The 26350-nt window shown below is 39.9% G+C and overlaps 1 protein-coding gene across 17 annotated transcripts in view; it reads left to right on the top strand.

The window, feature by feature from the left end:
* LOC102945325 (nuclear receptor coactivator 5) overlaps window positions 1-24260 on the top strand; it is a 33109-nt gene extending 8849 nt beyond the window's left edge. For 8 of the 17 annotated variants that reach the window (XM_037877726.2, XM_037877729.2, XM_037877725.2 and 5 more), the window contains 9 exons: window positions 2823-2903; window positions 3630-3712; window positions 4499-4714; window positions 9170-9296; window positions 11989-12188; window positions 13074-13349; window positions 14140-14358; window positions 18161-18298; window positions 23897-24260. In XM_037877726.2, coding sequence (XP_037733654.2) covers window positions 2823-2903; window positions 3630-3712; window positions 4499-4714; window positions 9170-9296; window positions 11989-12188; window positions 13074-13349; window positions 14140-14358; window positions 18161-18298; window positions 23897-23958 — 1402 coding nt within the window. In that variant the 3' untranslated portion in view covers window positions 23959-24260. Of the gene's footprint in view, window positions 1-2822; window positions 2904-3629; window positions 3713-4498; window positions 4715-9169; window positions 9297-11988; window positions 12189-13073; window positions 13350-14139; window positions 14359-18160; window positions 18299-21345; window positions 22488-23896 lie in introns of those variants that run through there. The other 9 variants (XM_043526202.1, XM_043526198.1, XM_037877727.2 and 6 more) reach the window with 6 other exon arrangements.
* The last annotated feature ends 2090 nt before the right edge of the window (window positions 24261-26350 follow it).

Genomic DNA, 26350 nt, shown 5'->3' on the forward strand with positions numbered 1-26350 from the left:
TCCTTCCCACATTTTCATATTCTGTTTTGTATTACCAGCAGAGTGATTTAAGACTTTTGTCTGTTTCTCCCTATTATGAGATAAACATTGATACTTTGAATAACCTTCCCAGAATGACTGTTTTTGAAGAAATCCTGAAATGTGAACTAACTCTATGGTTGCATTCTTTTACTGGCTTTCTCAAAAGTTTTCTGATAATCGGTGAAAACTTATAGAAGTTACTAGGTTTGTATTTATGGAAACAATATTTTATTTAGAATTATCCACCTTAGATTCCTGGCTATATCAGATTATTCCATCAAAATAATTAAGACTCCTGGAGAATCCAAATTCTTACTAACTAGGTTGAGAAACTAAGTTTTTAAAACTAAACTTCTAATCTTTTGGATATGGAAGTATCCTCTTCTCATTCTTTACAGAAGAATTTTTGGACTAGTATTTGGACCACCACTCTTGTCTATCCAGTCATCCTTTCATCCTTGTCTTTTTCGTGCTATCTCAGCAGCAGCCATGGAATAGCACAGCCCAAAAGTGCTGATACTGGTAGAGATGGCTGAAAGTGCAACAGGATAGTGTTGCAGGATCTCCGTCCATTTCAAATGGCTGACATCTCTCTAGATGTTAGCAGTTCAACGAAGCATGCACGAAGCATTAGGCACATCCAGTTTATATATAGTTAGTTCCTGAATAGTTTTTTGATGTGCTAGGATTTCCAAAGCAGTTTTCTAATTATAATGAATAGCTATCAGTTCCATTTTTCAGGTGATAAAATATTTGTAACTTTGACAACATAGTTGAAAATATGAATAACTTAAGTCAACTACAGTGTTTATTTCAAGTGAAGCTGGCTCTCTACTGGTGTTGCAAGATTCCTGATCTCTTGACAAGGCAAAGTTAAGACAAAATCTCTCTTCTCCTATTGGTTGGTTGGCATCCAAATATCGTGCTGTTTTTCTTTGTGGCTACTGATTTTGGTTTTGGACATCATCCTAGTCAGCCTGTGTTTCATTCAAAGCAACTTGCTTTTGACTTGTTCAGGCTGAGCCATCTGCTTATTCCTTTTATCCTATGAACTTCATATTTGGCACTACCTTCACAAAACAAACTGTACCAAGCCTATGTGGTCCTTATCAAATTCCCAGGCACTAGTTCTATTCGTGACTTAGGTTTCTCATACTAGCCTTCCCCTATTCACCTCAGAGTAAGAACATTTTCCCAGATAACTCTTGTGATCCTTTCTGTGTGTTCAGTCCTTTCTATATATCAAATTCTATCTTGCTCTTCTTTCTGATGAAGTAGAACTGAAATATTATAGAAGTTAGAGATCAAGTTCTATTAGGGCTTTTAGTCAATCCTCTTGCCAGTGCAGAAAAAGGTCCTAACTGTAATACATAAACTAATTATGTAATACATAAACTAAACTCATTTTCTGTCCTTAATTTGTATGCAAATTCAGGGTGTCTCTACATCAAGACAACTAAAACAGTATGTTTGTCTCCCTGTTCCCCCACTCTTTTTGTGTTGCTTGTCGTAGATTGTAAGCTCTTTTGGGGCAGGAACCTTGTCTAACAGTTTGTACAACATGTAGCACTCTTGAACCCTAATCCTCACTGGTGCCTCTGGCTACCACCATAATATAAATATTAAGAATAAGAAAGTGAAGCACTCACCTGTGACCTTTGTGTGCAAATATATTTGGCTTTGGTAGCATAGGCATCTCTTGCAGAACAAAATGAACCAGTGTATAGGATTGTATTCTTAAAGCAAATTAAATGCTTAAAATGATAGGTAAACTGAAGTTTATTACCATTCAAAAGCCTTGCTTAAATTACATTTATATACTTAAATTTTACCGCATCTTATGGACAACAAATCAGTTAAGTCGTAACTGCAAGATCCAAAATCAGTTGTGTTAACTTGTGCTTAACAGCATGTGCTTCAGACTTTACACTCACTAGCAACTGTAGGTTCAGGGGAAAATGATAGATCATCCAAAGCTTCAGATAGAGGTGGTGTAAGCAGAATGTAAATGTCACTTGCCCTAAAATGTCTTATCAGTGATTGCAAAACTTCATGACAGCTGGTATGACATCAACATTTCATTAAAAGGAAGAATAAAACATCAGCAGAAGCTGGCTGTAAACAAAATGTAGCTGCCTTGTTTTATGTTAGAAGGCATTTTTCTAAGACTATGTCGGCTCTTCAAGCTAGGGATGTGATTTTCCCCTGCTCCTACACACATGCTAGCTCTCATTGAGATAGCGCAAGTACAAATAACCGTGCAGCTGCGTTAGCGCTGATAGCGGCCATGGAGGCATGGCTGAGCTGGTTTCAGGTGGGTGCATAGTCGGCCCGGCTCAGCCATGCCTCCATGGCCATTACCAGTGTTACTGTGGCTGCACTGCTGTTTATACTTGAGCTATCTTGATGAGAGCTAGTGTAAGTATGTGTGAGGAGCAGAGGAATCGCATCCCTAGCTTGCAGTGTATACCTAGCTCAATGCAGGCAAAACCTTACAAGGAAATATGAAAGTGTCACTGGCTTACAGATGCCCAAGATTTGTGAAGGAAAGTTTTTGGGAATGTTTTGTCTTCCTTTGACTGAAAGGAAGATATGTTTTGCTTCACCATAATACTGCAGCCCTGGAATTAAGCAGATAGTTTTATAATGACATTTGTTTTAAAACCAAAACTAAAAGGAATTTGGAAAGTCCATTAAGTACTTTAGAGTACCAGTATGTAAAACTTAAGCTTTTTCATTGTAGCCATGCAAAAGCTCTTTTGACCGAACATACCTAATCTCATATTTCTTATCTCTTTTAGCATAAATCCTTACAGACCATACCAGAAAAGTCCTTATTCTCCCCAAGATGGTTATTCAAAGGACTTTGAAGACCTGAATAGGTAAGACTTTTCAATAGGATAACTATGTAAATTATTTAAAGCCTTTGTGAACAACCCATGTGTCTGTAGGAAAATACTTCTGTCCATAAACAAGCTCACTTTTGTAATGACTATGGTTTTGTCTGATATTTACATGACAAGGATTTGTATATCTGTTAAAACTTCCTAAATAGTTGTTGGGCTTTTTTTAAACACCTAGTTTGTTCATGGTATCTAATGCTATAGCACATGGGCACACTACAGCTGTTTTAAAATATAGTTAAAATAAGACCATTTTGATATGAATTTTCGGTGAATTTTGGAGGCGAGAGCTGTCCGTTGAAGATGCCCTGCCACTGATCTCAGAGTTCAGTCTCTGGAGCAGAGAGCGGAAATGCCTCCACCAGTCTTGATTGAACTCTAGCAATCAGATCCAAGAACTTTCAGGGCTTTATAGATCATTGTATAATCTTTTTCTTTTAAATGTACTTTTAGTTTTAGTGAAGCTACTTGGGAGGTCAAATGCTTTTTAATGGAAAATTAGTTTAGTCTTTAAGTATGGAAAGACTGACATTTCTGACCTCTCCATGGCTTAAAGTAATCTATTCTGAAACTCAATGTCGATAACTTTTACACTACAACTGTTTAAAACCTTTATCTTCCTAGTTTGTGTGGATATCTGTATGAATTGGTCTGGTATCATGTTTTGAATATATTTTTTTCATCAAAATATTATTTCCTCCTTAGTTTTGAAGAACTATTTGGACAACAGTATGACTATTCACCAGGAAATGAAGATTACTATGAGAGATACCAGTATTCCCAAAAAGGTAAGAATTTGTAACTAATTGATATTCCTTTGTTAGACTATACCCCCTGCAGCCTTTGTGAGGGTCTGCAGGAGAAAGAGGAACTCGGTGGTTTTATCACAGGGTACTTGGCCCTTAAGGGAACTTGGGGCCCAACCTCACCTGTGGCTGATCAGCGAGGGATCAGGTTACTGTAAAAGCCAGCAGGTGACTCAGTAGCAGGCCCGGAGCAGGGAGGCTCTGGTAAGAAGTTTCTGGGTCATGTGGGAGAGCTGCAGGAAGCAGGTTGGCGCCTTTGGCAGGCCCTGGAGCAGGATGACTCTGGCAAATGGCTGGGGGGAAAAATTGTGTGGGGAATCAGTAGGCCTCTCCAAAAGACCTTGCATTGAGAAGAAGGGATAGTTGAAGTATTGTGTTCATTTATGTGGGAAAAATAAAGCTGAAGCCTGAGAAAAGGGCCTGAATCACACTCTAGTTATAGTGTCAATCCTTCCTGGCTGGGGAGACAGGCCAGCAGTCTACACGCTTCTTTAAGGGTCTCCCACGCCCTGTGGGAAGTCAGCTTCCTCTTGGGTTTGGAAGGAATGATTGGGTTTATCCTGGACGATTGTCTGGTCTGAGCAGCACAGTAGAAGCCCCGGGACTCCTATGCATCCAAGCCCTTTTCCCCTTGGCTGGGACATCATTACACACTCAAAGCAAAAGCTTAGATGCTAGCAGGGAAGTAGTCCAGCAGAATGGGAGCATGGGGTGCCTCCTGGAGTGAGGGAGTCCCGAGATACATCAAGTTGACGGCGGTGGTCCCAGCAGGTCCCAGTCTGCATGAGATCCCAGGGATACCCGGAAGACAAGAGGCAGCAGTGGCAGCCCAGCAGCCAGGTTCTTCCAGGCGACAGGATCCGGAGCATGAATCCTCAGCAGTGGAAGTTGGCCCAACCGCCCCTTGCTCCCGAGAGACGTGGAGAACAGCAAGGGCTGCAAGTGTGGTCCCCCCGGCAGGGGTATCTCCTTTGCCAGTAGTGGGTGAGTTTGGGCTCTGGGGAGTGCAGTGGGCATGTACTTTGGAAGATGCACCCGGACAGGTGGGGTAGGGGGCGGAACAGAACAGTACGGTGTGGAGGGCCATGCCCCTTCCCCCGGGGACAGAATCGGGGACCTAGGTGGGCAGCAGATTTTTCCACAGGGACAACAGAGGAAGCCTCTGACCTAGAGGATACCCCTGGAGCTCCTCTTGGCGAGACTGGGTGGGCTTCCACAGAGGGTTCTAACCCACTTGCCCTGGGTTCTCCAGGCAGTCTGGGATACAGGCTGCAGGTGAAATTACTCTTCCAGCCAGGTGGCCAAACTTAAACACCATTGTGGATTCTCTGGTCCTCAAGTTACAGAAGTTTGTTCTCCTTATCCCTTAACTTCTGTTGGGGAGTCTAGCATGGGAACCACTGCACACCCAACATGGGCTCCGGTTTGGGGTAATGGCAGCAACCAAATCGATTCTGGTCCCATCAGCAGGGTAAGAGCTACCAATCAAGGAGGGGTAGGAATGCAGGTGCTGAATCTCACTTAGGCTTGCAATGTAGGGGTAGGTGGCAAGGCCATAGTGATGAGTACATCACAGGGTGGTGGGGAGCAGGTTCTGTGGCCGGTTCCACTGCAGCTGTCAGTTTTTTTGTCTTCCAGGTGAAAATAAGACAGGCTTGTACAGGAATGCATCTCCAGTTGGGGGTGCACCTTCTCAAAGCCGCTTAAAAAAAACCCCACAGAAATATTCTCATTGTACAGGGAAGCAATGATGGAAGGTAGAGTGCGGAGGAATAAGAGGGACACTGAGAATGTGAGGTATCAAAGGGTGGCTTGAACCTGGGAAAACTGACAACCTGCCTTTTTGATATGTGCTGGGGTGATGTCTGGCAAATATCCAGAGAAGCTCAGCCTTGTACAAATATATGTACATATTCTATTGGGTCTGCAATACATTTGGGGGTATAGCATGGGCCCATTAAGACAAGGAATTTAAGTTACAGGCTGCATGCAACATGTCCACAAATGAGTGTGACAGGGCTGATAATGACCTCTGGTTAGAGCAGATGATCCTGGCTTGGTCAGTGCCGTTCATACATACCAACAGCAGTTTATTGTTTCCACAGCAGGCTAACCAGAGATCTGATTCTTGCAGTAAAGTATGCTGGGACTTCAGTGAAGGTGGATGTTTTTGGAACTTCTGCAGATAAAAAAATCACATGCCAGAAGTGTTTCGGTGTTCACGGGGCACTCATTTGCCACAGCATTTGTGGAAAGTTCCAGACCAGTAGAAGGAGGGATCAGTCAGATGCTCCCTCTATCCCCACACACAGGACCAAGTAGCAGGAATGGAGGAAGGAGCTTTATCTCCATGTCAAGGTGCTTTGGGTGTTTCCCTGGGATTACCCTAACAAGACAGATGGGGAATATTTTTGGGAGGAGTTTGTAGTAGGATTTGGGATACCATATGAGGGAGTTGGAATTCACACGTTTCAAAATTTGACATCTGTAGAAGGTTTGAGAGACATAATAAGGGGCAAGATTTAACAAGAAACTGTTTCTAACAGAATTACAGGGCTATTCATGCACTGACCTGCAGGTTTCTCCTTCGGGTTTGGGCCCCAAAAAGGCATCAAGGAGTATTGGAAGCTCCATGTATGATGCAATAGACCGGGAATTATGTTCAGTATGTTACTCGTCTTTTGGTACCATTATGAACATGGTGAGGACTTGCAGCCCCAGGCAATTTTAGTGAAATGTAACATCAGGTTGGCTTTTTGATGCTACCAGTAAACCCCCTCAGATTTCAGACCTGTGGGGTTTTATTTGGTCGGTCGGCTTTTATTTTGACAAGGCCATAGCAGTGGGATGCTCAATAGTGGGCTCAGCCCAAAGGTGGAGGTCAGTGATATGGGAATTGGGTTTACGGCAAATAGCAGACTACCAGGATGCCTTCTTGTTTATGGGCAGGGCAGATTCTACAGTGTGCCAGCTTGTTGATCTCCTCTTAACCAGTGCCTATGATTACTGCTAGCAGAAAAAAAAAGGGGATCAAGTTAGATATAGAGACTGACATCTCTAGACTTTCTGTGCATAAACTTGCAGAATTATTGGGATTAAGGAGGACAGAGCAGCCAAGTAGATTACACTGCATGAACTGCAGGCTGTTGTTTGCCTTCTTCGTTTTGCATGCCATCAGCTGACATGTCAGGGATAGCTAGGCCCAACCATTTTATAAATATGAGTAAAAAAATGAAGGTGAATTTATGGGCATGGGAACAGCTCAGTTCCTAAATCACTTTAATGGAGTTACTTTTTTGGAGAGAGGAGTGTCTCCTGCTAGATGCCTAGCTGGGGTAGAGGCAGACCTGAAAGTTCACTCAAGCATTGGGGACCCCAGGTTTGGGGCCTTTACCAGGGCAGGTGGTGTGCTTGGAGATGTCTAGTGATCATATACTCTGGGAGATAGTAAAGGACATAACATTACTGGGTTTTTTCCCCCCATTTTAGTTGCAGTGATGATCTGGAGGAGAGGCGCTCACAAACAGGTGAAATTCTATAGTGACAACATGGCACTGGTACATACCAACACCCACTCCTCCAGATCACTCTGAGTTACAAGGTTGGTGAGGGCACTTGTCCTGCAGTGCTTAACTTGCTAAATCTTTTTTACTGCTAACATGTGCCTGGGATTAATAATGGCATAGCCCATGCTGTCTCGATTGCAGGTGGATGGATTTCAAGATTTGGAACCAGGCGCTGACAAGGAGCCTGAGCAGATGTCGCTGGCCTTTTGGAACCTTGGCTCATTACTGTGCTTGGATTAATGCAGAGATCAGCAGCCCCATAAAAGTTTAGGGTTTTAGGGAATTGACTCAGTTTTGGGGTCGGTTTGCCCGAGATTCGGCCAGTTCCTGAAGTGCGTGGTGTCTGATACACTGTGGGCTGGCATCAATGACTGTTTCAGTTGTTTATCAGCATCACCTTTTGTAGCAGGATGTTGGGTTTTCTGGAACCTCGTGGCGGGTTTTAGTTAGGAGGCTGTTAGATGGGTGGTCTCATCCCACAGGCCTTATAGAAGATCCCTGACGAGCCATCATTATTCAGATTCTTTGGGATCTGGTGGGAGTTTATCAGGTATGTTAATAGAGCCAGTATGCAGACTTGAACAAGGCAGCTGTCTTAATGGGCTTTTTTAAAAAATTTAGTCAATGAGCTCGTGCCTAGATCAGCAAGGGGGTATTTCAGGTAGAGCTTTGGAATTTAGGGACTTATATTGGGGGAACGATCAGTCATTTTGACTCTGATAATGTCAATGGATCAGGGAGGGGAAGGGGAGTCTATAGTACTGCAAGAGTTTGGGAAGGCAGGGACTTGCCCAGTCAGAGCATTAAGGACCTACGTATTGCTGAGGGTGGTTAATGCTGGGCCACTCTTTCTTCCTGTTGACAGGAGTTTCTCAAGAAAATTCCAGTTTGTGGCAGTCTTATAAAAGAGGCTTACGCTATCAGGGTTCCTTGCGGTGAATTTGGGTGCCATTCTTTCAGGATCAGGGCAGCAACTTCTGCAGTGCAACTGGTAATAAGGGCTTGAGGGATACAATTGGTTGATGTCATAATACTCAGTGCATATGAGGCCTCCAGTTGAGAATTAGAGACCAGGGGTGTGAATTTGCTATGTTTTGCTGCATACCTAGTTTTCTGGATCAAGGGAGCAGGTGACAAGAGATAATTATTAGATCTGTGGGCACAATATTGTTCATTGGGCCCAGAAGTGGGCAGCCAGTTGCCCGGAAGATTCACAATATTAGGCCTTGGTGAGGGGATGATTGCACAGAAGGAGGAGCATGCTCTGCGATTAGCTGATATCCGCTTACACCCTTTGGTAGCCACCTGAAACGGTTATTATGTACCAAGGTGAAAACAATTTGGGATCTTGTAAGGAGGTTAACTTAACAACTAGGGCAAAGAGACAGGGCAGAATCAGGACCTTTTCCTATGGGTAACTGTAATCTGGTTTGAAATATTGCATCAGAGATTATGGCAGAGAGCCACTAGGCCTCCACGTGTTCATGAGGCCAGAAAATATGTAAATCAGGAAGTGATTAAATTTGTAAAAATCTGTTGAGTTACCTGGGCTATTCAGGGAAGACTCTGACAGGGACTGAGTATATTTTTGGCCAATGTTAGGGAAGGAGTTGTTAACATGTGGGAGCCTGGTTAGGGATGTGGGGAGGTAGCCAAGCTAATTGGTGCCACCTCCTGGTTGCATGCTTCCATTGCAAGTACTTTTTTAATAGAGGTCTGGTGTCTTGATGAACATTTTTACTAGTTTCACAGTGCACTTTTTAGTGGACTTCTCTGATTCCACAATACTTAACTGAGTGGAAAAGACACCTGAAGCTCCGATGCTCGTTTGCAGTCACTCTTACCTTTTAATCAATTTGTTCTTTGATTTTAGATGATGACTATACCAGGGATGATCGTAGGGAGAAGCTATACCTACAGTTTTACCAGCAGATACAGAAAGAGTATGATAAAGAGAGACCTTCTGACTGTATCATTGTGGCCATCAGCAAGGAACAAACGTAGGTCTCTAATTTAAAAATTAGGTGTTTAAGGTTTCCAGTTAAGACGTTCAGTTAATGATACTGTTTTCTCAGAGCTGAGGATGTAGGTAATAATTGAATGTTAAGCCTACTTTTTCCTCTCTGAAGTTCCTTAACATAGTTCTATTTAGTCTTTTCTAAAGTATTTTAAATGGTTTTGCGTCTCCTAAGCCACTGAGCATATTAAGTGTGCATGGGGGCACACGGAGGAACTTTTAAAAAGTTACTTCTAAAGCAAATTAACTCTGACTCAACTCTTAATTTTTTTTCTTTACATTGTAGCATTTAATAGGAGAATCTTCTTAGCAACCATGAAATCTAATCAATATAAAATAATGTTAAAAGTAGGTTCAGATCCTACACTTCTCTTGAGTCACCTTGACAATTTTTAATACTTTACATATTTTCCTAACTTAAAAAATGTTTTTCTCTGCGGCTGCCAAATGAAAGATCCACATAAACAAAAGGGAAACTGTCTATATACAAGGCACTATCAAATGTGCAAACTCAGATAGGTTTTATGCTCTAATCTTTTAGTCATGTTAAATGGTGCTTATAGCAAAAGAAATTTAAAAAAAAAAATTCTGACAATTTTAAGTGTAACATCCTTTTAAACCTAAAGCAAACTTTCTAGTTTTTTTTTCCTCTTAAGTAACTTGGTTTTCTTCCAGATTAATCCTTATGAGTAATGAAGTCTTCATAGCAAGACCTTACATTTTCTATTTAAAGCATTCAATGTCATTTTCTAACAAATACAGAGTAAAGGCTTGAAACATCATGAAATTACATATATGGCAAAACAAAAGAGTTAAATGAGGCAGAGTGCAAAGAACTTCCTTCTTGGTTATTATAGAACTATTAACTTTCATATCATAATTGTCCATCTCCTGGAGATGACCAGGATCAGCTTCGATATGGAGGTCTTAACAATCCATTGATACATTTGTCATAGGATTTATTTGAGGGCAAGGAGGATTGGTGCAAGAAAGCTTAACTTTAGCGTCCCAATATTTAGTTAATGTTCAATATCACCACTTAAATTCTGTTTGTTTCCTTTCTCTCTTGCCTCCTCCTACATTTCCATAACGAAATGAATGTTTTATATTTAGTGTCCAATACAAAATTAATTACCAATATGCTATTTTAAAATGGGTTAACTACATGGAAACTTGTAGATAATAAACCATACTTTTTAGAATCTTACACAACTTCTAGTAAGGGAATCAACAAACTCATCAGTCTAAAGCAGTGCTGATATTGCTGCTCTCCTTCGAATGCTGAATTCTGGTGCTGTAAATACTATACCTGAATCCCCTTTCTTTCCTCCCTCCATCTGACATATTAGTCTTTTGTTATTCAGATGTTACTTGGATTACACTAGAGATTTTGCTAATCTCTTAATTCGTGGCACCATCTGAAAGATGTTATGGTGGGTGATCACTTCAAATGCAGTTGGCAAATCCTCTGTCAGTACCCAGGATAGCACGATGTCAGGGGTCAGTGCTATATGAAATGTCTGTTCTGTATTCAGTAGTAGAGAGACTTGCAATCATGGTGAAAACACTGCCATTGCTATAGCTTTGTCTGAAGGAACAACTGAGCCTGGTTGGTTGAGTTGCCTGAAGTGCAGTGATCATACTCAATTCTCTAAGCAGTGTGTAAAAATAGACTTCTAAAGTTGATACAGTTAGAAATAATTGTGTGTAAAGTTGACATCTTGATCTCCATTTTCCTTCACTGGCTTTCACATCAAATATACTTAATTTACATGTTAAAGCAGCATCTTCCTAACTGCCAAAACAGTAAGTACCATGCGGTACACAAAGTTATCTGTATTTCTGTCTTGGGTATATAATAATATAGTTATTGGCTGTTAGCTAACAGTTCTGATTAGGAAGCTGAAATGAACAGGGCTTGCTTTTCCCTATCTATATTGATTCTCTAGTGTTGATACTAATAAACTTTCAACTATAAAATAAGCAGATAAGACTCAGAAGTTACATAGGGAGAAATGTACATGTAGTATGATGTGTGCTATACATTTGCTGAGCATAAATACCCTTTAAAGCTAATTCTCAATGCCCTTTCTTTATCTTCACACACTTATTTTTAAAAAGCCAACTAGTTAATGTAACTAAAAGGCTTACACTAATGCTAGTCATAACAGTTTATACTCTTGTGGAAAGAGAAAAGAAGTCAAGTTTTAATTGAATACATTTAATTGACTATATCAGTGATGATACATAGATGATGAATTAGAATAAATAAAATGCTAAATATAAATAGTTTCAATCATTAATGTATTAATATATATCCATACTTTCCAAAAATAGCACTTAATACATGACCACACAGGGATCCTCAATAAAAAATTCCCATATATGCAGGGATCAGATTTCCAAACAGTTGAACCTTAAGACAAATATTTTCTAAAATAGTTGGTACAGTATATGTTTTTTAAAAAAAATCTCCATTCTGTCATCTAAAAGAACAACTTGTCTGATTTAAGGAACATGCCATTTGTGGAAAGAAAATTGTTTCTTACACTTCACATAACTAGAATTGTTACCTGTAACTTAGAGCATACAAAACATGAACTACAGCATGGCAACAACTAACAGTGACACAGACTTTTATTTGTAAAATAACCAGCCTCTTTTTTTTCTTTAAGGGAATATGCAACAGTCATAGGCCATCGGTTGCAGGATCATGGCCTTGTGGTGGAAATGATATACCTTACATCTGAGTTGGGTCTCACACGCGCCCTCCAAGAAGTTAAAAATGATGGTTCCCCATTTTGTATTCTTGTTGAACAGTCAAATGTAGCACTTTCCTCTTGCACCGTAATCATGCTTCATGAGTCTATCAAAAGTAAGTTTAGCTTCATGTAGAAATGTCACTTAAAATAGTCCCCATTCAAAACTGCAATTTAATTTTCTTTGAACATGTTAAAATATTAAATACTGACATATTACACCTCTTGGTAACACAACCTGACCTAGTTAAGATGTGACAATTTGTAAATACTTCATTGAATTAATTTCCAGTAATTCACAAAACACAAATCCATCTGCCCTGAATTTCTGTTTCCTAAATGGCATGAAATAGTCATCAAAAGCTGTCAAGCATAGTAAGTAATAGTAGGGCATTATATATAAATAACATGATTACAGTTCACATTCTTATCTTACTGCTACATAGATGGATCAAATTAAAATCCATCTATTTTAAGTCTTCAGTTTTCTAAAACTTTAACCTCAGATTTCCCATCTTTCACCTTAACAAGAATGTAGCTGTTCTAGTCATTATTAAAAAGGCACTTTCTTTTTAAATGAAAAATACCTAACTGTCCTGTTCTCCCATTCAGGTAAAATATGTTCTGAATTTAAGAAAAAAGTCTATGCTAATCCTACTTTTCCTCTTATTTCAATCAGATGTGTGCATAACTGTTCAAATGTGAAACCAGGAATCTTTTTAGCCCAAACTTAAATTAAGATGACAAGTGACCTGTATCTTTTAATTGGGGAAACTTTTAAAATGTAACTTGTAGTTAAGTAACATTGCACATAGCTGGGCTGAATCAGACTAACTTTTGTAATTGCAGGGTAACCATGTTAATACTGAAACAGAAACCTTTTAAATTTTATTCAGTTGAATTAAGCACAGACTTAACAGCTCTGTTTTTGTCTTTTTGTAAATGTGTCAAGTAGATGGGAACACAAGACTGATAAAGCAAGCTATCTCTCTTCTCTGTAGTACACCGTAATATGCCCATGGAAGATGCATTGGCTCTGGTAGTTAAAGCATTTGGGAAAATTTTTGCTGAGCGTGAGCAGCAGGAGCGTGCCGAAATTTCACACAAAGCAGCTGATCTGGCGGATGACTACCTAGAACGGGAGCTCTGTGGGAGTTACAGTGTGCCTCTAGGCATTAGACATCTCCTCTTTCTGTTAAGTGAGGGAAAATATTTATATCGTGAGGAGTTGAACTCAATAAGTGACTACCTGAAGACCAGGAAAGATGAGCTTGAAGGTATTCATGCTTTTTTCCCCAAAACACAACTGTAAACATTTTTTTTAAATCAACCTGAGTTACGAAACCAGCTCTCAGGTACATTACACATAAATAGTCTACAAATATAAATGATAAAGGTCAAAAGTCCACATGTAAATGTCAATGTATATTAAAGCACATGTATATCTATCCTAAAATCAGATACATATTCCCCATAGAAATGGTCACACATCAAACACTTCATCTTTATCTCCAAGCCCCCAATGGCAATCACTCTCCCATGAGATTCACTGTTACAAGTAAATTTTTGTAGCTCTTCTGTTAACACTGACACGCATTTAAGTTTTGATAATAGATACACATATAAAAGCACTCTAAATTAAAGTCACTTAGAAGGAACCATTATGCAGAATTTCACATCTGGTTTAATAAAAATCATTAATTCAACCATTTTATTTATATATATATATATATATATATATATATATATATATATATATATATATATATATATATATATATAATATTTTTTTTCAAAGTATTCAAGAGAAATTCAGCAGAACAACTTAAACAGATAAAACAAACCAACAAACTTGCATAAGTTGCAGAATACGTGTATTTTGGAAAGATATTCTGGTGTTCTCTTGATCCCTAGGAGCAGCCCTATAGAAACTTCTTGAACCTCTAGGTTAAGGGGTTAATAATTAGAAGTAATCTTATCATTATAGGTCACGCAGTCTTTGTAATGATGTACTCTTAAGAGTTACTTACTTTGTTGTTTGTTGTTGTTGTTGTTCTGTTAAACTAGCCCTTGTTGAACAAACTGATCCTTCAACTGAAGTTGAAGACACACTGTATCAAGCAAACGTGATGCCAAGTACAAGCACTGCCACCCATACCTTAAGTAAACCTCCACCCCTTCTGCCGACACCCAACAGGAATGTTCTTTTAGGCCAGTCACCCCTTCCTCCAGGTAAACCTGCATTGTTGGGTGATAGGCCATCGGGAGCTCTTCTTCCAACACCAGGTTAGTAACAATTTAACTTCCTCCTATGTCAAATTTTATATTTAAAACTATTTTACTACCTTGATTTTTTTCATGACTGATTTGATCATTCACTTTAATAGATTTGCTCACAAAAATGTAATAGAAATATTATCAGAGTTACAGAAGGTATAATCAAGTGAGGGGATGTGGATCCCAAAAATATGAGTCATTTGTAAATATTTAGAGTGGTGGTTCAATAATAGCGTAGCCAATTAGTTTATTTTATCATCCATGTATCATTGTGTTTTGTTTTTATGCTCAATTCGTGTGCTATTTCATATATAATCAGTGCATGCTAAATAGATTTAAATCATTGGATTATGGAAGTGTAAGACTGACAAGTATTTAGGAGTGATGAGTGTGTATTGGGTATATAAGTAAAGCATGGCTGGAATGAAAGGCCTTCAGGCTGAGGCCTGTAAGATTTTAGCTGCACCATATTAGGCCATAGGCTTAAGAATGCTTGACATGAGTGGCTGATCTAGGAAAAACTCTATGCCAGTAAGGTCACAAGATTACTGCAAAAGATGTGCCACTAGGTCAAGGGTGGGCAATCTTTTTGGCCCAAGGGCCACATCGGGGTTGTGAAACTGTATGGAGGGCCGGGTAGGGAAGGCTGTGCCTCCCCAAACAGCCTGGCCCCCGCCGCCTCCCACTTCCTGCCCCCTGACTGCCCCCCTCAGAGCCCCGAACCCATCCAACCCCCCCTGTTCCTTGTCCCCTGACTGCCCCCTCCCGGGACCCCACAACCCTGACTCCCGCCCCGGGACCCCACCCCCTATCCAACACCACCACCCCCCGCTCCCTGTACCCTGACTGCCCCACCCCCTATCCACACCCCCACCCCCGACAGGGCCCCTGGGACTCCCACGCCCTATCCAACCCCCACCCCCTTACCATGCCGCTCAGAGAGGCAGAACTGGCTTATTAGAAAGCCTGGGAGGTGGGTGGGCGCAAGCATTGCTGCCCGGCAGGAGTGGCGCACCAGAGTGCTCCCTGCGCGGCGGCATGGCTGCGGGGGAGGGGGCTAGCCGTCTGGGCCAGGAGCTTAGGGGTCGGGTAGGACGGTCCCACGGGCCATAGTTTGCCCACCTCTGCACTAGGTGATGTTACAGAAAACTGGAATAGACTGCAATGTATTGTCCATGACCAGGAGACACCTGACTGAAACATCATGGAATGTCATGTCCTGACCACAGGTTACATCTGTGTAGATGCTAATGAGAATAAGATGAACTAAGAAATAACCTATGAAAAATAAGCCACCCAGTATTCATGGGGTGTGGAAGTACAGATAAGGGAAAAGAGGGTTGAAACGCTCATGCATATGCATAGAGTGTTACGTGTGGTCAGAACAACAATATAAAAGATATTTCCTGGTTGGGTAAAAGTGGGAAGATCCAGCAGGAACCATCCCTCTGTCGATGATCATCTGTTGAGAGGTCCATCGGACTCTAGAATATCGGAGGATGTGAATATGACTTAAGTCTTAGTCATTGCATGGGTTTTGTAGGATTTATGTATGCATGGGTAATTATAGCTTCACTTATTGGTTTAATAAAACTTGTAGTACAGATAAAACTTTGTACTTGTGATTGCGTCTGTGGTCACTATCCATGGTCGTCTTGTGTTCCTGGATTCTCCAAATTTGAGAGAAGCATCAGAGATGATTTTCACTTTGAGCTTGAAACTTAGCAACAGAAGCTGAACCCATGGGAGTTTATATTGAATTTAGTAATTTTGTATTAAATTAAAAAAAAAAAAAGTTGGATGACTTTAGCCATACTGACAGATTTCAGAGTAGCAGCCGTGTTACTCTGTATCCACAAAAAGAACAGGAGTACTTGTGGCACCTTAGAGACTAACAAATTTATTAGAGCATAAGCTTTCGTGGGCTACAGCCCACTTCATCGGATGCATAGAATGGAACATGTAGGTGCGCGCGCACACACACACACACACACACGTTGGAAGTTACCATACAAACTGTGAGAGGCTAATTAGTTAAGATGAGCTATTATCAGCAGGAGAAAAAAAACTTTTGTAGTGATAATCAAGTTGGCCCATTTAGACAGCTGACAAGAAGATGTAAGGATACTTAACTTAAGGAAGTAGATTCAATATGTGTAATGACCCAGCCACTCCCAGTCTCTATTCAAACCCAAGTTAATGGTATCTAGTTTGCATATTAATTCAAGCTCAGCAGTTTCTCAGTGGAGTCTGTTTTTGAAGTGGAGTGGAGTGGAGTCTGTTTTCTGTTGCAAAATTGCCACCCTTAAATCTTTTACTGAGTGGGCAGAGAGGCTGAAGTGTTCTTCTACCTGTTTTTGAATGTTATGATTCCTAATGTCAGATTTGTGTCCATTTATTCTTTTGTGTAGAGACTGTCTGGTTTGGCCAATGTACATGGCAGAGGGACATTGCTGGCACACAATGGCATATATCACATTGGTAGATGTGTAGGTGAACAAGCCCCTGATGGCGTGGCTCATGTGATTAGGTCCTATGATGGTGTCACTTGAATAAATATGTGGACAGAGTTGGCATTGGGCTTTGTTGCAAGGATAGGTTCCTGGGTTAGTGTTTTTGGTGTGTGGTGCTGGTGAGTATTTGCTTCAGGTTGGGGGGCTGTCTGTAAGCGAGGACTGGTCTGTCTCCCAAGATCTGTGAGAGTGATCTGCTTCTTCTCTCCCCCCCTCCCCCCCCAAGCTTGCCACGCCAAACAGCTGATTCGCGGCAAGCCTTGGAGGAAGAAAGGGACGGGGGAGAAGCGGCAGCATGCTCAGGGGAGGAGGCAGAGCGGAGGTGAGCTGGGGAGGGGAGCTGCTGGTGAGTGCTCTGCACCCAGCAATATTTCTCCCTGGGTGCTTCAGCCCAGAGTCGGTGCCTATGGCGGCAGTGTGTCTGGCTCCGACACACTTCTCTGAGCGGCATGTTAAGGGGGCTGGGCCGGGGGGTTGGATAAGGGGCAGAGGGTCTTGGGGGGCGGTCAGGGGACACGGAGCAGGAGGGGTTGGATGGGTGGGGGTTCTGAGGGGTCAGTCAGGGGGCGGGAAGTAGGTGGGGGTTGGATAGGGGTGGGGCCAGGTTCGATATAACAACGTTTCACCTATAACGTGGTAGGATTTTTTTGGCTCCTGAGGACCTCGTTATATCGGGGTAGAGGTGTACTAGACACAGATTTGCATCACAACTGGTGTCCTGCTGTGCTGTCTTAAATTAGTCGTTATTGAGTCTGCCTAGGGTCTTTTGTCAAATATATTTGACATGAATTGTAACATAGTAATTTAGTCCTGTTTTACTTACTGTCTTTATCAATCTTCCTTTACTAACTAGGTCACTTTATTAATTTAATTTGTGTCAGTCTGTCTTGTAGTGTAAACATGTTTACAGATCACCACTAATGCAGCGGAAAACTGTACTTTGTGGTAGAGATGTAAAACTTTCCAATATGCATGCCTGCATGTAGGTGTAGTGTTAAATAGCTTGGAAGGATTTTACTTCTGTAGTGTTAGATCTTTTATAGAGTAATGCTCTTACTGGCATCGGTTGAAGTCTTAGCAAAATCTGAATGATGCTAGTAGAGTTGCTGGTGTCGGAAATTCTACTTTTTATAGAAACTGCAGGTAGTGGAGCAGCATTTACAAGTTGAATGTTTCCAGATATTGTTATAATTAAAATCAATGTTTGTTTAAATATTAATGTGAGTATCCTGCTCAAACAAATTAAATGGTCTTTTTATTAAAAATAAAATAAAAAAATCACCCTAATTTCCAAACAGGGATGTCCGGTGCAAAGGGTAAACCTCCACCTCTTCTAGCAGCACCTGCTAAAAGACCTGGTCTTCTAGGATATTCACCCCATCAGCCTGCAAAACGACCACTACTTGGAGAGAAACCTGGACTTTTGCCAACACCAGGTGAGGATGGGAAAGCTTTGTAGATTCTTAGAATATGTAATATTTTGAGACTAGCTACTTTGCTGTCTTTCTGAATATCTATTTAATATCTACTGTAGTAGATGCAACACTTGTAGCTAAAAACTTTCTGATGCTAGCCAGCCAGATTTCTCTCCTAACTAAAAAGCTTTGAAATTTCCAATGAAAAAATGCAATAATCTTCCTTAAAAAAGGCTAATCTGCTAACGAGGGATATGTTTGCTTTATGTATAATGAATGCATCCAATGAAGTGAGCTGTAGCTCACGAAAGCTTACGCTCAAATAAATTTGTTAGTCTCTAAGGTGCCACAAGTACTCCTTTTCTTTTTGCAATTAGTGTGAAAGCAACACATAGAATCAGAAAACCCTTGTACTAATTACACTGTCTCCAAGTAACCAGGATGTTTTAATACAAAAACATTTCTATTTGTTTATGTACTATACTCTATGCAAAATGCTAAGTGGAGCACAGGATGAGGTCCAAGAGGTGAATATTGCTGAACCGCTTGGTAATAGTGATGATAACATAAAAAATGTTGACATCTGGGGGATGAGAGGGGAACATCGCAACAGCCTACCACGCTAGAATTTAATTTCAGAAAGGGGAGCTACACAAAAATGAAGAGGTTAGATAAACACAAATTAAAAGGTACAGTGCCAAAAGTGAAAACTCTGCAAGCTGCATGGAAACTTTTTAAAGACCCCATAATAGAGGCTCAATTTAAATGTGTACCCCAAATTAAAAAAACATAGTAAGACCAAAAAAATGCCACTGTGGCTAAACAACAAAGCAACAAAAGCAGTTAGAGGCAAAAAGGCATCCTTTAAAAAGTGGAAGTTAAATCATACTGAGGAAAATAGAAAGGAGCATAAACTCTGGCTAGTGAAGAGTAAAAAATATAATTAGGAAGGCTAGCCAAAGACTCAAAAAGTAACAGCTAGTGGGGCCATTGGACAATCTTGATGCTAAAGGAGCACTCAAAGAAGATAAGACCATTGCCGAGAAACTAAATTAATTCTTCATGGCTGAGGATGTGAGGGAGATTCCCACACTTGTGCTGTTCTTTTCAGATGGGAATTGTCCCCAGATTGAGGTGTCATTAGAGGAGGTTTTGGAACAAATTGATAAATTACCATCTGATCCTAGTGACTTATTGTTTGTTCACCCAAGAGTTCTGAAGGAACTCAGTAGTTCTGCAATTTCACATTTTACTGTGGTATGTAACCTATCATTTAAATCAGCTTCTGTACCAGATGACTGGAGGATAGCTAGTGTGATGCCAATTTTTAAAAAAAGGCTCCAGAGGCAATCCTGGCAATTACAGGCCGGTAAGCCTAACTTCAGTACTGAGAAAATTGGTTGAATCTAGTTATGAACAGAATTATTGTTGATGCATAGATAGAAAAGGAGTACTTGTGGCACCTTAGAGACTAACAAATTTATTTGAGCATAAGCTTTCGTGAGCTACAGCTCACTTCATCGGATGCATTCCTTTTCATGAAGTTGATAGATTTCCATTCCAGACGGCTAAAGTCAGTGCCTTGCATAATGACAGGTTTCAGAGTAGCAGCCGTGTTAGTCTGTATTCGCAAAAAGAAAAGGAGTACTTGTGGCACCTTGGAGACTAACACATTTATTTGAGCATGTAGCTCATGAAAGCTTATGCCCAAATAAATTTGTTCGTCTCTAAGGTGCCACATAAGTACTCCTTTTCTTTTTGCGAGTACAGACTAACACGGCTGCTACTCTGAAACCTATAGATACATAGACGAACACCATTTGTTGGGCAGAGTCGACATCATTTTTGTAAAGGGAAATCATGCCTCAGCAATCTACTAGAATTCTTTGAGGGGGGTCAACAAGCGTGTGGACAAGGGCAATCCAGTGGATATAGTGTACTTTGATTTTCAGGAAGCCTTTGACAAGGTACCTCACCAAAGGCTCTTAAGCAAAGTAAGCTGTCATGGGATAAGAGGGAAGGTCCTCTCATGGATTGGTAACTGGTTAAAAGATAGGAAACAAAGGGTAGGAATAAATGGTCAGCTCTCAGAATGGAGAGAGGTAAATAGCAGTTTCCCTCGAGCTCTATACTGGGACCAGTATTGTTCAACATATTCATAAATGATCTGGAAAAGGGAGTGAACAGTGAGGTGGCAAAATTTGCAGATAATAGAAAACTACTCAAAATAGGTAAGTCCAAAGCAGACCGCAAAGAGTTACAAAGGGATCTCACAAAACAGAGTGACTGGGCAACAAAGTGGTAGATGAAATTCAGTGCTGATAAATGCAAAGTAATCCACATAGGAAAACATAATCCTAACTACACATTAGGGCGATTAAAAAAATTAATTGCAATTAATTGCACTGTTAAACAATAGAATACCAATTGAAATTTATTAAATATTTTTGCATGTTTTTCTACACTTTCAAGTATATTGATTTCTGTTACAACACAGAATACGAAGTGTACAGTGCTCACTTTATATTTTTTGATTACAAATATTTGCACTGTAAAAATGATGAAAAAGAAATAGTATTTTTCAGTTCATCTCATGCAATTACTATAGTGCAATCTCTTTAGCGTGAAAGTGTAACTTACAAATGTAGATTTTTGTTTTGTTTGTTTTTGTTACATAACTGCAGTCAGTAACAAAACCATTGAAAACTTTAGAGCCTACAAGTCCACTCAGTCCTACTTCTTGTTCAGCCAATCGCTAAGACAAACAAGTTTGGCTACATTTACTGGAGATAATGCTGCCTGCTTCTTATTTACAGTGTCACCTGGAAGTGAGAACAGGCATTCACATGGCACTTTTGTAGCCAGCGTTGCAAGGTATTTATGTGCCAGTTATGCTAAACATTTGTATGCTCCTTCATGCTTTGGCCACCATTCCAGAGGACATGCTTCCATGCTGATGATACTCGTTACAAATTTAATTAACACATTTTTTTGACTGAACTCTTTGGGGGAGAATTGTATGTCTCCTGTTGTTTTACCCAGATTCTGCCATATATTTCATGTTATAGCAGTCTCGGATGATGACCCAGCACAGTTCGTTTTAAGAACACTTTCACAGCGGATTTGACAAAACGCAAAGAAGGTACCCATTTGAGATTTCTAAAAATAGCTACAGCACTCGACCCAAGGTTTAAGAATCTGAAGTGCCTTCCAAAAATCTGATCGGGACGAGATGTGGAGCATGCTTTCAGAAGTCTTAAAAGAGAAACACTCAGATGCGGAAACTATAGACCCCGAATTACCAAACAAGAGAATCAACCTTCTGCTGTTGGCATCTGACTCAGATGATGAAAATGAACATGCGTCGGTCCGCTCTGCTTTGGATCGTTATCGAGCAGAACCCATCATCAGCATGGATGCATGTCCCCTGGAATGGCGGTTGAAGCATGAAGGGACATATGAATCTTTAGTGCATTTGGCACGTAAATATCTTGCAACGCCGGCAACAGTGCCATGCGAACACCTGTTCTCATTTTCAGGTGACATTGTAAACAAGAAGCAGGTAGCATTATCACCTGCAAATTGTAACCAAACTTGTTTGTCTGAGCGATTGGCTGAAGTAGGACTGAGTGGATTTTGTTTTATTTTTGAATGCAGTTATTCTTTTGTACATAATTCTACATTTGTAAGTTCAACTTCCATGATAGAGATTGCACTACAGTACTTGCATTCGGTGAATTGAAAAATACTATCTTTTTTTACAGTGCAAATATTTGTAATCAAAAATAAATATCAAGCGAGCACTGTACACGTTGTATTCTGTGTTGTAACTGAAATCAATATATTTGAAAATGTAGAAAACACCCAAAAATATTTAAATAAATGGAATTCTATTATTGTTTAACAGCGCGATTAATCACAACTAATTTTTTTAATCTCTTGACAGCCCTTCTATACATATAAAAGTAGCTCTTACCACTAAAGAAAGAGATATTGGAGTCATTGTGGATAGTTTTTTGAAAACATCCACTCAATGTGCAGCCGTAGTCAAAGAAGCTAACAGAACGTTGGGAGTCATTAGGAAAGGATAGCAAGTAAGACAGAAAATACAATATTGCCTCTGTATAAATCCATGGTATGCCCACATCTTGAATACTGTGTGCAGATCTGGTTGCCCCATCTCAAAAAAGATATATTGGAATTGGGAAAAGGTACAGAAAAGGGCAACAAAAATGATTAGGGGTATGGAACAGCTTCCATATGAGGAGAGATTAATAAGAGGGGGACTGTTCAGCTTGAAAAAGAGATGACCAAGGGGGGATATAATAGAGGTCTATAAAATCATGACTGGTGTGGAGGGAGTAAATAACACAAGAACGAGGGGTCACCAAATGAAATGAGTAGGCAGCAGGTTTAAAACAAACAAAAGGAAGTATTTCTTCACACAACGCACCGTCAACCTGTGGAACACCTTGCCAGAGGATGTTGTGAAGGCCCAGACTATAACAGAGTTCAAATAAGAACTAAATAAATTCATGGAGGATAAGTCCATCAAAGGCTAATGGCCAGAATGGGCGGGGATGGTGTCCCAAGCCTCTGTTTGCCAGAAGCTGGGAAACATTTAAGTTGAGCCTCTGTGGTGTCTTTAAAACGTTTCCGTGCAGCTTGCAGGGATTTCACTTGTGGCACTACCTTTTAATTTCTGTTTAACTAACTTCCTCATTTTTGTGTAATTCTCCTTTTTGAAATTAAATGCTACTGTGTTGGAATGCTGTGGTGTTTTCCCGACTACAAGGACATTAAATTTCTTAATGTTATGGTCACTATTACCAAGTGGTTCAGCTATGTTCAACTCTTGGACCAGGTCCTGTGCTCCACTTAGGACTAAATCAAAAATTGCCTCTTCTCTTGTGGGTTCCAGGACTAGCTGCTTCAAGAAGCAGTCTTTTAAGGTATTAAGAAACTTTATCTCTGCATCCCGTCCTGAGGTGACATGTACCCAGTCAATATGGGGATAGTTGAAATCCCCCATTATTATTGAGTTTTTTATTTTTATAGCCTCTCTAATCTCCCTGAGCATTTTACAGTTACTATCACCATCCTGGTCAGGTGGTCAGTAGTATATCCCTACCTGCTATATTCTTATTATTCAAGCATATGTTGGAGCCTTTTCATTGAGTGGTGGTTTTGTTCATAGATAGGAACTGCAATAATGAAGCATGGTGGTCACTGTGTTTTGCACTCTATTGATCTCTGTGGCCATACCTATGGTCAAAAGGTTGGGGGTGCAATCTCTTCTGATGGAAGAAGTCGTCTTTGGCTGCTATTTGGGCTTTCAGTGGCATGGAGTCTGAGATGACTCCAAGGCTGTGGACAATTGGTCTTAAATCTGAAGGCAGTAGTGGGAAAGTTATAGAGGAATAAAGTTCTTTACAGTACTGCAGAGATGGGCATTACAGAACTCTCTAAAGTGGAGGTAGCTGTTAGCCTTTTGCCAGTGAAAGAGAGTGAAGAGTCCTCAGTGAGTGTGGTACATCTAGCTAGTTATGGGGGAGGGAAGGGGCGGGGCATTTTTCTGTAAAACAGCCGCCTTACTATTTATTTTTATCTTTGTCACAGCTGTTCACGTTAAACCTGTGCAACACCAACGGGCAGCTAAACCAAAGCCTTTGCTTAACTGAGACGACATCAGACACCATGACTAATAATGGAATACACTAAACATGATGGTGGCATCCCTCTTCCAAGACAGCAGAGAGCATGATAAACTTGTATTGCTAGTGTCCGTACACCCAGACAAACTTAAATGTATCTCATTTTCTGTTATACACATTCCTATGGGAACTTTTTAAAATTTCAGGGCGCTCTTCTGTTCAAACAAAATTGGTATTTGTGGAAGGTCAGTGTTGTAGATTCATGGTCTTATAAATTAGAAGTTGTTTAAATAGATATGATCACAAAATAAACTATTTGTTTTACACAACTCAGCACTCATTCTTTTGTGGTTACGTTTTACCTGACTCTTCCATATGATTATTTTAGAAGGATAAGCAGACCCAGTCAGACTTCATTTCAGTACTTGTGTTTGGTAGAGTTGGATAGAATTTTCTTTCTTTCTTTCCTTCTTTCTTTCAAAAGTCCATGAGTTGTTGGGATTTTTTTATATATATATATATATATAAATAAATAAAAATACAGAAGTGTTGCCTCTATTCTCCTTGCATCTTCCTTGAGTAAAGATGAAGACACACTGACCATATATCAACCTTTATTCAGGATGTCACTTGCTTAGCTGACTTCTAATATTTTTGAAATATTTTAAAATGAGATCTTGTGTTTATTACAATATTATGCCTTGCTATCTTATGTCTTCAATGTGTTGGAATGTTAGTCTATCCATTTCTATTGTAACTTGAAGTTTAATGACAAGATATGAAAGGATTAAGGAAATTGCTCTACTAATTGTGCTCTCCCAGATGCAATTAAGTAAATTAATGTTGAGAACTACCTTAATTTACATGTAGTTCCACACAAACAGATTTAATTTGTTAATTTAGAGCCATACAGTTATGTTTTGTAAAATGTTTTTAAAAAGAATTGTGTGCAGTCATTCTACTGAAACATGAAGTATAGTTCCAACTGACATGTAATTTTTTAGTTGTCACAAAAAACTAACTTGCCAAAAATAGTTTAGCACCCAGTTACCCACTTATAGTGGCAAAGTTCAAAATTACAATACTAGCCCCTTAAATTTTGTTTTTTTCTATTGTGGGTTTCCTTTTCATCTCACCCTTCATCTCACACAAACAAAAGGGGGAAATGGCAATACACAAAAACAATCAGCTAGCTCAGTAACTAAACTTCGGACAAACAAGTTAAAAGAACTGAAAAGACTTCTTTAACGTTTCAGACAGAAATATGACCTTTTGTATATTGGTGTACCTTCCTAAGAATAGGAATTAACCTGGAGAGTTCTTACTTTCATATAATTTTGGCAGTTGTATATGTTGTTTTTCTTAATCATTTTATGGATGCAAGATTTTCAAGTCTTAACACATCCAGCTAAAGCAGCACTAACTAACGTAGAATCTATTTTTGTTGTTGTTTCATTACCCTATTTATAGCCACTCTTGAGTATTTTCACTGTAGATTCTTTAGTAGAGCATTTGATCAATTAGAAGCTTATAAAACTAACTTCTAGTGCAATTTTCTTCTCATAGTAGAAAGAATTTAATTGGCCGGCTGTGTCAAAATTCACTTGTTTCAACAAATGCATTTATTTAACTACTTAACTAAGGACCCACCTATAAGTCTCAGTTCAGCAGAGCTGCTACAAAGTACAGTCCCCAACACACACTAGGAAAATAGTCCTATCTTTACTGCAGATTAAGCACAGTGCTGCAAAGCATGCTAATTTATTTTAGTTGGCATTATGCAATCTTATTGCTACTTTTTTGCTTCTAGTAATAGCTAAACCATCCTGAATTAGGAACCAGTTGCCAGATAACTCAACCTGTTGTTCAAACTAAATTATGTGTGTGTGAGATTTATTCTTTAATCAACTCTTACCCTAACTTCTGTGGGTTTTTTGTTTCTGACTAGGTATGGGTTTCAAAGTTCTTATGTCAGTAACTAAACTGCTGTCACAGGTCCTCTGAAGTGATAGTAGCCCATTTAGTTCCTACTATGTCATTATCTGGCTGCTAATACTGTAGTATCTGAGGGCCTTGAGCATTAATACATGTACCTTCCCTCCTATGAAGTACAGAAGTATTATCTCCATTTTACAGATGAGGAACTGAAGCACAGACTAAAGGACTTTCCTATAAACACCCAGGAAGACTGTCACAACACTAGGAATTGAACTAGATCTCCTGAACCCCAGTTTAATGCCTTAATCACAAGATCATTCCTCCTTAAAAGAAGGGTTTAAAGATGAATGTAGTGTGTATTCATTAAGGGTCTGATCCTACACCCATGAAAGCCAGTGGAAGTGAGGCTGTCTTCACTTCAAAAACACTTTTTTTTCTTTTTTTGGGGCGGGGAGTTTTGGTTTTGACATCAGGGTAGCTA

This window comes from Chelonia mydas, chromosome 12 (assembly GCF_015237465.2).
Source record: "Chelonia mydas isolate rCheMyd1 chromosome 12, rCheMyd1.pri.v2, whole genome shotgun sequence".
Taxonomy (NCBI): domain Eukaryota; kingdom Metazoa; phylum Chordata; order Testudines; family Cheloniidae; genus Chelonia; species Chelonia mydas.